Below are 14,280 nucleotides of genomic sequence, written 5' to 3'. Positions count from 1 at the left end.
GGAGTCATGGTTTTAAGACTGATGATGTACTTTGACTCTAGTACTCGAAGGGATTTTTCCCTATCTCCTCCTCTTTCTAATTTGGGTACCTGATCCATGCAATAAAAACTACGTTTTTCCCATTTGCTTTGATGGTACTCAGCGAAATGGCGGGCAACAGGATAAGACTTATCTTTATTTGTAATGGCCCGCATGTGCTCAAGAATTCTTAGTTTTGCCGGTTTTATTGTGCTGCCGATGTATCGCAGCTTGCAGGGACAGGTCAGGCAGTATACAGTATACTCAGAGTTACAATTGAGCAACTGTTTGATTTTGATATTGGGTCTTTTTTCCCCTGTTCTATTGGGATAATCCTGTGCTTTGCTACTGAATTTGCAGGCCTTACATTTTAGACACGGGAAGAAACCAACTATATTTGTCACCTTGATGGGTTGGACCGATGGTTTGAAATGGCTGTGGACCAGGTGGTCTGCCAACGAAGGACATCTCCTGTAGGTTATCAGGGGTCTCTTGGGCAGACTATTTTTCAACGTTTTGTCAGCAGTTAGTATGTGCCAGTGTTTTTGGAAGATGTTAACTACCTCTGACGATTTGGTGCTGAATTCCGTAATCATTCGCACCTCGTCGGCTGCCTTCTCTTTCACCTTCGGAGTTAGGAGATCCCTCCTGTTAACCCCAGAGGCTTTTGTTTTTGCTTGTTTGAGGAGTTCCTTGTTGTACCCTCTATCCTCAAACCTCTCTTGTGCTTCCCTTATGGCGAGGCTGTAATCACGGTCCAGAGAGCAATTTCTCTTTAGACGTAAAAACTCGCCATAAGGTACATTTTTCACTAAGCTTTTGGGGTGATAAGAGTTGGCGTGTAGAACAGCATTCCCCGCCGTAGGTTTTCTATACAGGCGGGTCTGTAAGATGTTGTTATGTACAAACACCTCCAAATCCAGATAGTTAATGCTAGTGGCACTGATGGTACTGGTAAACCTTAAATTGAGAATGTTTGTGTTCAAGATTGTGATGTACTCTTCTGCTGACTGACGATCACCCTGCCATATTATGAACAGGTCATCTATGTACCTAGTCCACATCAAGATTTTTTCGGTCCATTTTTGGTTAGAGTCCTTCCAGGCCTCGTGCTTCTCCCACCAGCCTACGAATAAATTCGCGTAGCTGGGGGAGAAACACGAACCCATGGAGGTACCTCTCTTCTGATTGTACATTGTCCCATCAAATAAAAAATTGTTATTGAACAGACAGAATCTAATCATAGACAATATCATCGAACTATGGTTCAAAAATTGTTCAGGTTTGAGATCCAGGAACCATTTGATGGCAACCAGACCCTGTTCGTGGTCGATACATGTGTAAAGGTTGACCACATCAAGTGTGATCAACAACATTCCAGGGTCCCAGGTGATACTGTCCATGACACTCAAAAAATCTTGAGTATCTTTGAGGTAAGATGAAAGATCTTTAACAAAGGGTGCCAGATATGAGTCTATAAACCTGGATGTGTTTTCAAGAAGACTACCGATGCTGGACACTATTGGGCGTCCGGGAGGTCTTTTCGCATGTTTATGTACCTTTGGCAGGTGGTAAAATGTTGGTACAATTGGCGCTTCACATCTCAAGAATAAAAATTCATCCATTGTGAGCATACCTTCCTTCTGCCAGTTCTCTAACATAGTGTGGAAAGACAAGATGCTTTTATTATATTCCGCTCTTTGTATGGGGGCGTAGCAATCCCTGTCCTTCAATTGTCTATGCGCTTCCATTAGGTAATGCTCACGATCAAAAATAACCACATTGCCTCCTTTGTCCGAAGGTTTAATTTCAATTGTTGTGTCTTCCTTCAAGGACCTAATGGCTTGCCATTCTTTTTTTGAAATGTTCGATGTTTTTTGACTTATTTTCTTTCTTGTCTCTGATGAAATCCTGTCCAGATCTTCCAGAACTGCTTCATTGAAGAGATCAATAGCATCATAGTTTGTAATGGGCAACTTTTTTGATTTATTTTTCATAGAGCTGGGGTCACGTTTCTGTGTGACGATGGTCTGTGATGGTGTCTCGGCATTTGGCATATTCCCACTTAGTTCTTGGGTAGACGTTAAGAGAAATTCTGCCAGTACTTCGCATGTTTGAGTTTCATTTTGACTTGCGTTGGAAACATTAGAGTTCACTGAAGTGATATTCCTTTTCCCAGATTGAAGGAAAATTTTCTTGAACTTAAGTTTCCTAATGTACTTGAATAAGTCGATTCGCACTTTCACAGGATCAAAGTCACTGGCTGGACAAAAGCTTAGGCCTTTTTTCAAAATAGACATTTCTTCCTCAGTTAGTATTCTCTTAGAAAGATTAATGATGTTGTTTTCTTGTTTGTCTATTGTCTCTTGCGGTTCAATCCGCTCCTGTTGACTCTCGGGGAGCTCATTGCTTGTTGTCCCACACCTCTTGCTCCTCTTGCCCCTCCGCGTCCTCCTCTTTGATTTTGCTGTGGCGCCGGAGGGTGATTCCTCTGTTGGGGGCGTAGACGAGTCTACTTGATCACCTCGAACTCGTCTAAAAAAGGGACCTCAGCTGCCTTTGTTTTTTCTTTTGTGCCGTCGGTTTGCTCACCTTCAGAGACTTCAGATTCCTCAGTGTCCTGTTCCACAGACATTGGATTTGTTTGGGCCATCCGTTTTCTTGTGACCTCAAATTTTTTGGCGAATGTTAATATTATCCCTGTGAGGTAATCTTGCTCGTCTCTGAGGAATTTCGATTGTTTCCTCTTCCTGATTGTCAGTTCGTAATCTTTAATTCTTCTGTTCATGGTATCTCTTAGGTCATCCTTGTCTTTGGAGTCTTTTTCTTTGGCTATTAGCTCTTCCAGGTCCGTTATATCTTTCAGACTTCTATCTCTGTCGCTCCATGCATATTTTATTAGCATACGCACCATTCCTTTTGCTGATTCTGCCGTGTACTCAGCCCAGTCTTTCAGCAGTTCCGGATCTGGGTTCTCATAAGAAGGTACTGTGTAAATGCGTAGACCTCTTGGTATTCTGCCACACTCAATGTATCTTTCTAATGAGGTGGCCTCCCACCATTTCCGGACTTCGCGTTCTTGTGCCTTTTCAAGTTTGGTAAATAGTATCTTCAAAGTACTTGCAGGGGCATTACGAATTGCTGATTTGGTAGGTTGCGTTGCTCTCGTAGCGGAACTCTTAAACATAAAGTTAGCCGCCGACTCTCTCTCTCCCGTGATACCATCTAAGTCGGCCATTCCCGTGTCTAAACCGTTTTTAGCTGTGTACATCAATTTACAAGCAGGGGTGGTGACGTAGTCACTATGGTTGGGGGTCAGGTGCTTGGGTTACGGAACCTTCGGGGATGAGGCTAAGCGTTTTTATAAAGTTTTGCATTCGGCGTTCACTCACCGGTTCCGCCTTCGGTTCTTGGTAACCGTCAGTCGCCCGAACCGCAGCCGACGAGTTCTCCAATCACCCGGGGCAGACCCGCTTGTTCCCGCTTCCGTGTGTGGTCGGATGTGTCAACCGCCACTCTTTAGTCCGATGTTTCGTTGCTTCCTTCACTTAGTATGCCTCGGGGCAAACGGCCATATTAGTTTGCAGCACGTTGGGTTCACCGCCGTCGCTCCTCAGCTCCCCGGGTGCCACACACCAGCGCTGGTGAGACGCTGAATATAAATGCACGTTTCTGTATCCAATCCTATGGGTTGCAGAAATAAGAAGGCAGGCACACTGGAATCCGGTTTACAAAATTTAATAGCACCAGCCCCCCTCACCCCTTACAGACGCGTTTCGCCTTCGCAGGCTCCGTCAGTGTAACACAGTGTATGGTTAAAGTCGCCATTTATAAAGCCAATTGTCCTGTTCATATTGATCAACATAAAAGAAGGACAACAACTCTGCAGAATTACAGTGGCCATCTTGTAACGTGCAAATCGCATTCACATTATTGGCTCGAAAGTGGCGAGTGCAGTGAAAAGTGCATAGTGCGTGTTTAAAAACATATGGATTAACCATTCTATGTACAATAATTCATTTAGTTCATACACACAGCGAGAATCACTTTTTGCTATATTGAATTCAGTAGCACTAAGAAGATATATTTCTTTCATTTTTGATTTGTTCTCATTCATTAAAGTGCAACAGTGTCTTCATTACGCCCTGAAAAAAAAAAAAAAAAATATATATATATATATATATTTATATATATTTATATATATATATGTTCCCAGAGTGTGATCAAATCCAATGGTCACCAATTGAGGCGCACACTGACACAGTAAGCTCCTTAAAGATTTATTAGTTACTTAAATGTATGGACAGACGCATTTCGGCTACGCCTTCCTCAATGTCCCAAAATTCATTTCAAAGTGATGTAACTTTATAAAGAAAATGTAAGCACCAAATCATAAAAATCTAGAGAGGACTTCACAGTTCAGAGAAATGGCAACATAAAGGAGGGACAAACATTTTTTTATTTTCAAATCAGTATGGCGGCCATATTAGAATGTCTTTCAAGTAATTCCTCATTCAATGCGATGATGCATAGATAATCACAATGTTACGCAATCACACACAGCGTTCCGGTTGTTTCCTTCTTAATGTTGTAAGGTTCCAATTCCCCTGTCAACCAGCTAGTCAACAAGGAAGGTAACACTTGATGAACCAGCTTGTCTCCAAGGGAAAGGGGAAGTGGAGAGAGAAACAAGACAAAACACTGGATCTTCGTCTCGTGGGTCCAGATGTGAGTTTTTCTTACTGAAGTTCTCTGGGCCTTGTGAAGATTCTGCCAGCCGGCGTCTTCTTCACTTGTATTAACTTTAACACAATGAAAGGAACCTTCACTCTTTCATCAGAGTAATCACGATTAAATAATCACACAATTATATTCTTACATACCACTTTTTGGGAGGCCCATGCAATAACTTCACAGTTTTCAGGTAAATCTGATCCTTGACTTTGATCATTAAACCTTAAATAACATAAAACAATATTAGCACATTTGTGAAGATTAGGTTATATTCTTACACGTAAACAACTGAAAAGATCAACTGGTTAATAGGTTTAGTAAAGTTCAGTAAATAAAACTCATAACCCAGTCAAGAGGTCATACCTGATAGCTTTAAGTGGAAATCTTCATGTGGGGTTCTGATCTGTAAAAGATACTCAAAGGAGAACAATACAAGAAACATTGCACAACTTATGAGTCTGGCTTCTATAATGTTTCATCCTTCATTCAACAAGAACAATATATATGACACATCTACTTCAATTAACAGTGTTCAAGTGTTTCTCAAATTCTCCATTGAATAATTGCTTTTTCAATGATTGTTGAATTGTCTTTACATTTCTATTGGCAATGCTTGTTTACAGGTTATTTTCTATTGTCCTTGCAATGTTTGTTTGCCAATTATCGCCTACTCAATGTCCAAAAATCAAATTCCAATAGTCAATTACATTCCTAATTCCAAGAGTTTACAACGTAATTATATCCTCTAAAATACTGAATCATCGAATGTTCCCAAGTCCTTTTAAACAATCTGTGTGTGGTTGCTTAGCAACTTATAATCCTTACTTTTCTTTGTAGCTCGTTGGTCGACTGCAGCAAACCGGATGTCCTGTAATAGAAGAAACCGGAATTGGAAGCGGAGTCAGACGATCGTCTGGAGGGAAACCGGGAGTCTTGAAAACAGGTAAGTGAGGGTTTTCTAATGGGCGGAGGGTTGTTGGGAAACGAGGAAAACAAGAGAGCCGAAGCTGAGGGAAATAGGCACTGGAATCAAGGCGTCTTCTTCGGCAGAGTCGGAGAGGTCAGGGACGCTCGCGGTGACGCTGTGCAGGAAAGTGAAGCACAGTCACGAGTCGAGCATTTTCTTTTATAGTTTTGGCACTCTCATTTACATGCATCTCACGTGGAGTAGACGATACCGTTAGGCGGGTACTCCAAGTGAGGACTTTCAAGGGAGACAAAATGAACCAGCAAGACTCAGTGTAACCCAACAAGCATTGGTAAATGTAACCACCGGAAAAAAACATAGCGAGGTAAACAACAGGGCTATATACAATACTTTCATATACATATGGTACCTGAAAACAATATTTTGGGAATAAGTGATAATATACATGACTCCCTTATAACCAGAGAGACAATTAAAGTGGTTTTAGCACAAAGCTGCATGCGAACCGTTAACACACAAATTTCAATTGGTTATATACATATATACATATATACAACTCGTTATATTCTATTCACTCAACCCATGTTTAATCATTTCAGTCAAATAATTCATGTTCAATACCACATGATTATTGCACATTATTGATATTTTCACCCTGTGTGGGTATTCGCATAATCTGAGACCTATCATGGTCCCTCTACATAATTGTGCCCTGAATAGGCTTCATGGTCACACTTTCGCCTGGGGACCTATTTCCTATTCTTTTTACTGTCCTGATATTGGTCCTGTGGGTTAATTTTGGTTTCTCATCTCTATTCTACATGGACCCAAAGCTCCTTGTCATTGTTCAGGTCCCGTGGGGCTTTAGTTTGCAATTCAATGATATACCGGGATTCGAGTTTGCGCAATGCTCTGACTCTATCCCCTCCTCTTTCTTTTTTGGTGACCTGATCCAAACACAAGAATTTGAGCAAATTGGCATTCGATTTGTGTTGCTCTTCGAAATGCCTTGCCACAGGATATGCTGCGTCATGATTTTTTATAGCACGCATGTGCTCCAGGATCTTTTTTTTGTTGGATGAATCATGCTTCCCGCATATTTCCTATTGCAGGGGCACATAAGACAATAAATTGTATGGTCTGAATTACAGTTCATCAGTTAGTTGATCTTGGGCATTTTCTTCCTCCCCGATACTGGGAATTCTTTCACTTTACCGCTATTCCTGCATGACTTGCAGGCCATGCAGGGATAGAAGCCAGTGACCATATCTTTTCTCCTTGCTATTTTAGAAAAATGGCTTTTCACCAGCTGGTCTTTTAATGCTGGACCTCTCCTGTAGGTGACAAGGGGGGGTTTTGAAATTAGCAAGCCTATGATCTGATCTGCTCTCAAAACTTTCCAATTCCTTTGGAATATTTGGAACAACTCAGTGGACCCTGTTGAGTATTGAGTTATCATCCTTACTTGTCCTGTAACTTCAGTTTTCTTGATATCATCTGTGGTGGATATGAGATTTTCCCTCACTACTTGTTTCATTTTATCACTGGCTTTTTTGAGAGTTCCTCTCTTGTACCCTCTCTTAGTAAAAGTGATCAAATGCTTTTTCATTCTCTGTCTTGAAGTCTTGATCAAGTGAACAGTTCTGTCTTAATCTAATCAGTTCCCTGTAAGGGATTCCATTGATTACACTTTTGGGGTGGAAACTGTTTGCCTGCAAAACACTATTTCCCGCTGTGGGCTTTCTATACAGTGTGGTCTCAATCATGTTTTTTTCAATGAACACCATTAGATCTAGGTAGGGCACACTATTTATACTTAATGATTCAGTAAATTTAAGGTTGACCTCATTGTTGTTAAGTATTGCTATGTACTCTCTGACCTCCTCCATTGACCCTCTCCATATAATGAAGACGTCGTCAATATATCTTGACCACAGTATCACTTTGTCTAACCAGATTTCATTCCCCCCCGCCCAGGCACGTGCTTCTCCCACCAGCCAACAAACAAGTTTGCGTAGCTGGGAGCTAAGCACGTGCCCATCGCGGAGCCCTGAAGCTGTTGAAACAGTTCACCAGCGAACAAAAATATGTTATTCTCCAGGCAGTATGTGATCAATTCAATTGACATAACGTTGTGCTCAAAGTATTTTAGTTCTCTCTTTTTAAGAAAAAACTCCACAGCCTCTACACCTTTTCTATGTACTGTACTCGTGTAGAGGCTCGTTATGTCCAGGGTCAGTAGTAGCATATCCGGTTCCCACTCAATGTTGGCAATTATTCCCAAAAATTCTTTGGTGTCCTTGACATAGGAGCAGAGGTCGACCACTAGTGGCTTCAGAAAACAATCAATATAGATGGAAGTGTTCTCCAGTAGGCTATTCTTGGATGATACGATTGGCCTTCCCGGCGGATTTGTGTCACTTTTGTGGACTTTTGAGAGATGATAAAAGGTGGGTAATTCTTGGGACTCACAATAGATAAACTTGAAATCATCCTGCCTCAGTATTCCTTTATCTCTCCTTTTCTTGGCCAGTTTGTAAAATTCTTGGATACTCCTTTCATAGTTCTCCCTTGTAGATACAGTGTAGCATTGAGTGTCAGATAATTGTCTCCGTGCTTCTTGCGAGTAAGTCATTTTGTCCATAATGACAACGTTTCCTCCTTTGTCAAAAGCTTTTATTACAAGGTTGTCATCATGGCCTACGTCCTTCAAAATTTTCTTTTGTTGAGTTGTCAGATTTTCTTTTGTCAGATTCGGGCCTCTCGCCTGCATCTTCCTGAGGTCCTCTCTGACCAGGTCATGAAACATGTCAATGGCATCATGTGCCATCTGTGGTATGAAGCATGAACGTTTTCTTAAGGTGCTTGTTGCTCCCTTTTGAGTAATTCCCATTTCTTCTAGGAGGTCAATTGTCACCATTGAGTCATTTTGACTGCTGCTCAATTCCAATTCCAGTTCTCTCATTGCTCTTAGAGCATTTAGTTCTGTTCCAATGACTGCACCTCCTTCCTCCATACTTATAATATTTCCTTCCTCTTGTGAGTTCTTTGAATGCATTGTATGTATTTTAGGGAGCTTCAATTTTCAGGTGAATCTATATAGATCTATTTGGGCCTGTGTATAATTAAATTGCGTGGTCGGACAGAATGTAAGGCCCAACTTTAAAACCTTGATTTCTTCAGATGTAATAGGTCTACTTGAGAGGTTAATTACTGTCTTTTTCTTTCCATTCCTTCTTCTAGTTCTAATTCCATTCCCCCCCGTTTGCTCCTTGTTCGTCGTCCCACTGGTGACAAATCCTTTCCCTTTCCTTCCCCGTTGGGTTTTTCGTTTCTTCTTTCTGGGGGATGTGCCCTTGGGGATGGGCGCTGTTTCGCCTCTATTAGGAGTTGGTATTCGTGAAAAAAAAGTGGTTGTAGTTTTCGCAACCTGTGTGTTCTTTTCCTTTCTTCTACCAGTTTGCTCTCCCTCTGATAGCTCTACTTCAGATTCAGATGTGTCATGTGATGATGTTGTAATTTGGCAGCGATTGGGTTAGCATTAGCAGAAGCCATCCGGTATTTAGAGACTATCTTGTCCGTTTTGTGGAATCCATTTTGTATTTCTGGCAGCCATTTTGTTTGCCATGTGCTACCACGTGCGTGCCATGTGCTCTGTCCTACCTTGCTGTTGTCTGCTCTTGAAATCTGCCTAGAGACAGGTTATATTTAGCCTCTTCCACTTTGCACATGCTCAGTTGAGCTTGCAGCTGTCCATGCAGCTGCTGTTAGTCTGTAAATGTCAGGATGTGTTCACCAGAATTAACAACTGTTACCTCCTCCCACTTGTTGACTGTGCATTTTCTGTATAACCTTATATGTACCTAAACCTACTTCTTGTACTTGTACCGCCTTCTTTTGAGCCCCTGTGTGGGTATAAAAGGACCAAGCTCCTTACATTCAGCGTGCTTCTTCACACACTACCGAAGGGTGTTGTGTGAATGTAGTTCCACCTCATGAAGTTAATAAACTTTGTATTTTCTATTCCAGTTTCTGTGCCAACTTCTATCCTATTTGTCTGAGGACTTGTGCAGAGAAGGGCAAACCCCTTGCACTGGTAGGCCTTGTTGAGGCTCACCACCACAAATTGGCACCCGACACGTGGGGCTCATCGGGAAGTCGGATGCCCGAAGGAGTGGTCGAAACAAAGGATTGGAATCTCCCTATGGAGGATCATTGCCCGCGTCTTGGCAAACCACAGCGTTTTTCCTCTCTTTCTGATCTGACCATCCAGGTGGTGCCGGTCCTCCACTGAGATCTCTTCTGTTGATTCGCCGTGCAGTGACCGTTTGGTTGATTTATGAACTTGGCAGTTGGAATATGGACACCAAGTGATTAGTGAGAGTTGTTGTGCTGCAACACTTGCTGTTGGTTTGATGCTTGGGATTGGTAAGGTAGTTTGGTAGCGCTTACTGTGGCTTTGGAATTTTGGAATTTGTGTTGGCCAACTTTGGATTTGTATGGGATTGATATATAAATTGCAATTTATATAGGCAGGTAATGAGGAGAATTTTCTCTGTTTTTTAATTGATTTGAACGGCACAACTTACTACAGTACCTTAAGTTCTACTTTGGTTATAATACTGCATATTCTGCACTATTTTTGGCATTCCTGTTTCTAGTACACTCCGTAGGATTTGTTGCTTTTGTAGCGGTACCAATTTGAGACTCGATGAAGCACAACCGGCCCTCCCAGAGGGGACCCATAATAGGGACATGCATATTAAATATGGTATTTCTTCTATAATGTCCAGCACGTTATGGAATAAATATACTCGTAAGGATCCTGAGTTGCGTTGGACTATGCATGGGTCATTTGATTTGTGAAAGATTCAGTATGTGGAACAACAAATGTTTAAGCGAAAGGCTAGACAAGACATGTTTGACTGTGTACGAATGTGGGAGAAAGAAGTGCGTGAGCGAATGAAGCGTGAGCAAGAACTGCGTAAGAGCATTCATGTGAAAGCATTGGAAATGAAAAATAAAGAAATGTAAGAACTTAAAGAGAGAGAAGATAGGGAGCATCATTTACAGAGAGAAGATAGGCAGCCTCATTTACAGGTAAATGGCCAATGCACTGTTCGTAGACCTCTTTAGCCCATTCTTAATAAACCCCAAGATGATTCTCTCTTGTTAGATAGTTCTCCACCTCCGTATACTCTTCCTTCTGCTCTTCATGACTCAGATGAGGACTCTCCTGCAGACCAGGAGAAAGCACGGGAAACTTGTTCTATGTTGTCCGCTGAGCGTGCGTCTCAGCTTAGATCTGCTGCTCGTAAAGCCGCCCGTAATATTGCTCCTGCTTTTGAACTTTTAGATAACATAAAGGATTGGCAGGAAAGGAAGCAAGTATATTTTACAGAGGTGTTTGCCGCAGAATTTATTGAACGGTTTAGGAAACATTCTGATAATTTGGAGCCTGTTGATATAGCAAATGATTGTAAGCAAATGCGTGATGGTCTTTTTGCCTCTTTTCAGGTGGCTAACTAAATCAGGCGTTTGGTTAAATTACGTGTTTAGACAGTCCGTTTGCGGGAAGAGAAAAAGGCAGCAGACGCAGCTGCACAAACATCTCAGACCGGCGTGGCCCAAGCTTCTATCTTCGGAACAGATAAGACTATGATAGCTCATACGAAACCTATGCGGGAAGCCGCACCTGTGTATGTTCTTCCTAAAGGAGTGGGTACAAGTGATGATAAGGCTTCTACTGATGCAAAGGGTTATTTTATTTATAATTGGGTTTACAGTCCTTGGAATAGAGCGGATGTTATGGCTCTTAAAACTGCATTACCTGATCCACACAAAAATCCAACAGCCTTTTATGAGGAAGTTGATGGGGCTATTAGCTCTTGTACTATGACTTTACCAGATATTGACCTGTTTTTCGGTCTGATATTACCCCCTGATATGTGGAGAACTGTGCGTAAAGTTGATGATCGTGTGACTTTTGGGGCATTATGGAAAGATTTAGAACCATTAGATAAAGAAAGAGAACCTGCGCAGAAACCGTGTCGGTTAATTCTAGATCTTCCAGCAGCTATTATAGTAAAATTAAAAACGATTATTCCCCCTAAAAAGATAGATTGGAATGTATTAGCGTCTTGTAAGCAAAAGACAGATGAATCGGTTTCTGACTTCTTCACGCGTTTTGAAGAGGCATTCCATGATTTTAGTGGCCAGTCATTGACCGATGACACGGGCAGGCATCTGTTCGACGATAAATATGTCGCAAATCTGTTGCCAGGAATAGCTAGTCGCCTAAAGGCCAACAAGAGTTCATGGACTACCTCTTCTCCGGTTTCTCTTTTATTGCTCAGTATTACGAACGACAGAAATTAGAAGCGAAAGGCAATGAGGATAAAAAGACTAAAGAATTCAAAACAAAGGTTATGTTGGCTCAGGCTTGTGGTCCGCCTTCTAGAGGCACTGATAGAGGTGGACATGGATCTTATGGTTCGTCCTTTTCCTTTTATACTCGTTCGAATTTGTCGGTTGATCAGTGTGCGTATTGCAAGGAATTTGGACATTGGGCTTCTAATTGTCCGGCACTACGTGCCCAGCAGTATCCACGTGGTCGGGGACAAATGCGAAATCGTTCAGGATATTCAGGGCCTAGAGGAAGCATGGATGATCTGCTAGGTTTGATGCTAATACACGTGGACAGGATGTGTTTAACACTTTTGATAGACAAAGTCGATATCAAATGTCTGAATATGTGCCATCTGATTTGAAAGATTCTGCTTATGCATAGGATTGCCTAGGATGGGGTAAGGAATCAGTTGAAGTTCCAGTAGATCAGAAGGGTCCCTATGTTACAGCACATGTTTTCGTTCTACTGATCAGTTTCTGGTTGATACAGGAGCTACTCGTAACGCCATATCTAAACACTTGGTTCCAAGGGCTCGCCTGTCTGGCTTAACTATTACATCGATAGGTTTCGATGGAACACCTTCCCTTAGCCCGTTATCACAATCACTTGCATTCCATGTTGATAGGTTTACTGCTCCATGTCAATTTTTGCTTTCTCTGTATACACCAGACAATATTGTGGGACTTGATATGCTCAAGCATTTCAGGGCTACGATACGATGTTCTCCAGAAGGAGTACGAGTTATTTTAAATGACAACTACCCTGTGATGGAGAGATCCTCAATTGTTAAAGAGGACATTGCATTAGCTTCACTCCCTAGTACTTTTGGGCTACTTCAGACACCGATGTAGGGCAAATGGTTTTTCCACCAGTTCATATTAGTTCAAGGAGGGTGCTTCATTGCCACGATTACCTCAATATAAAATTTCTCGAGAAGGAGAAGAAGCACTTATACGTATTGTTCATGATTTGATTAAAGTGGGGGTTGTGGAAGAAGTTCCTTACAATGTTTGCAACAGTCCTATTCTTCCTATCTTGAAAAAAGATACCGGCACTAGGATTTACAGATTCATCATTGATTTGCGAGAAGTCAACAAGATTGTAGTACCGCAGTACCCTGTCGTTTCGGATATAATGGTATTGCTTACCCTAGTTCCTCCAACAACAACTTCATTTACTGTGATTGACTTAAAGAATGCTTTCTTATCGATTCCTATTCATCCTGATAGCCGATATTTGTTCGGTTTCTCTTTGAATAATAAATCGTACAGATTTTGTAGGATTCCTCAAGGGTACACTGAGAGTCCGAGCATTTATAGTCAAGCGTTGAAACAACAACTTGATTCCTTTACTTTGTTTGAAGGAATGGCTCTCATACAATATGTCGATGACATCTTGTTGGCAGCAGATACGCCTGAGCAGTGTGAAAAATGTACTTTGTCTTCCTTTCTTTTCTTGCTACACACAACCATAAAGTGTCACAGAAGAAATTGCAATATTGTAGACCGAAGGTAACCTATTTAGGTCACCTTCTATCTAAGGAGGGCTGTGCACTTACACCAGATCGCATTCACGCCATTTTAGATACACCAGTACCTTCTACTCAGAAAGATGTCCGTCCATTCATTGGTTTAACTTCGTTCTGCAGACAATGGATATTAGGGGTTTCACACATTGTTAAACCCCTGCTAGCGCATTTGACTAAAGACACTCCAATGCCCCTTCCATGGACAGATGAATGCCAGGATGCTTTTCGTCAGTTGCGTTAAGCACTTTGTTCTGCACCAGTGTTAGGTACTCCAGATCACACAAAGCCTTTTACACTCTATGTACACGAGAAAGATGGGTGTGCATTGTCCGTTTTAGTACAGACACACGGTGACAAGCAACGTCCTTGTGCATACTTTCAGCAGTTCTAGATCCTGTTGTTGAGCATTGCCTGGGTGCTTTCATTCAGTTGCAGCAACAGCTGTGTCCATACGTCAGAGTGAAGGGATAGTTTTGACACATAAACTGTTGGTGCTAGTACCCCATTCAGTTGATACCCTTTTGAATCAGACGAAGACGCAACATTTGACTAGTGCTCGTTTAACAGGATACGAGTTGACACTGTTAGCCCCTCACATTACATTGAAGAGATGCGCAACACTGAACCCAGCTACTTTGTTGCCATATCCAGCGACTCAGGCTC

At 41.8% G+C, this 14,280-nt stretch overlaps 1 protein-coding gene across 3 annotated transcripts in view; it reads left to right on the top strand.

Moving 5' to 3' along the window:
• The window catches only part of LOC144784466 (uncharacterized), a 249,944-nt gene that overhangs the window by 13,350 nt on the left and 222,314 nt on the right, over positions 1–14,280 (top strand). For all 3 annotated transcript variants that reach the window (XR_013601645.1, XR_013601646.1, XM_078663250.1), the window contains exon 4: positions 5,590–5,695. Coding sequence is in view for 1 of the 3 variants with exons in the window: in XM_078663250.1 (XP_078519376.1) it covers positions 5,590–5,695 (106 nt within the window). In the remaining 2 variants the exon portion in view is untranslated. The remainder of the gene's footprint in view (positions 1–5,589; positions 5,696–14,280) is intronic.

The sequence above is a fragment of the Lissotriton helveticus genome, chromosome 10, assembly GCF_964261635.1.
Source record: "Lissotriton helveticus chromosome 10, aLisHel1.1, whole genome shotgun sequence".
Taxonomy (NCBI): Eukaryota; Metazoa; Chordata; class Amphibia; order Caudata; family Salamandridae; genus Lissotriton; species Lissotriton helveticus.
The sequence above is the reverse complement of the archived record's forward strand: the minus strand, read 5'-3'. Positions and strand labels throughout refer to the sequence as shown.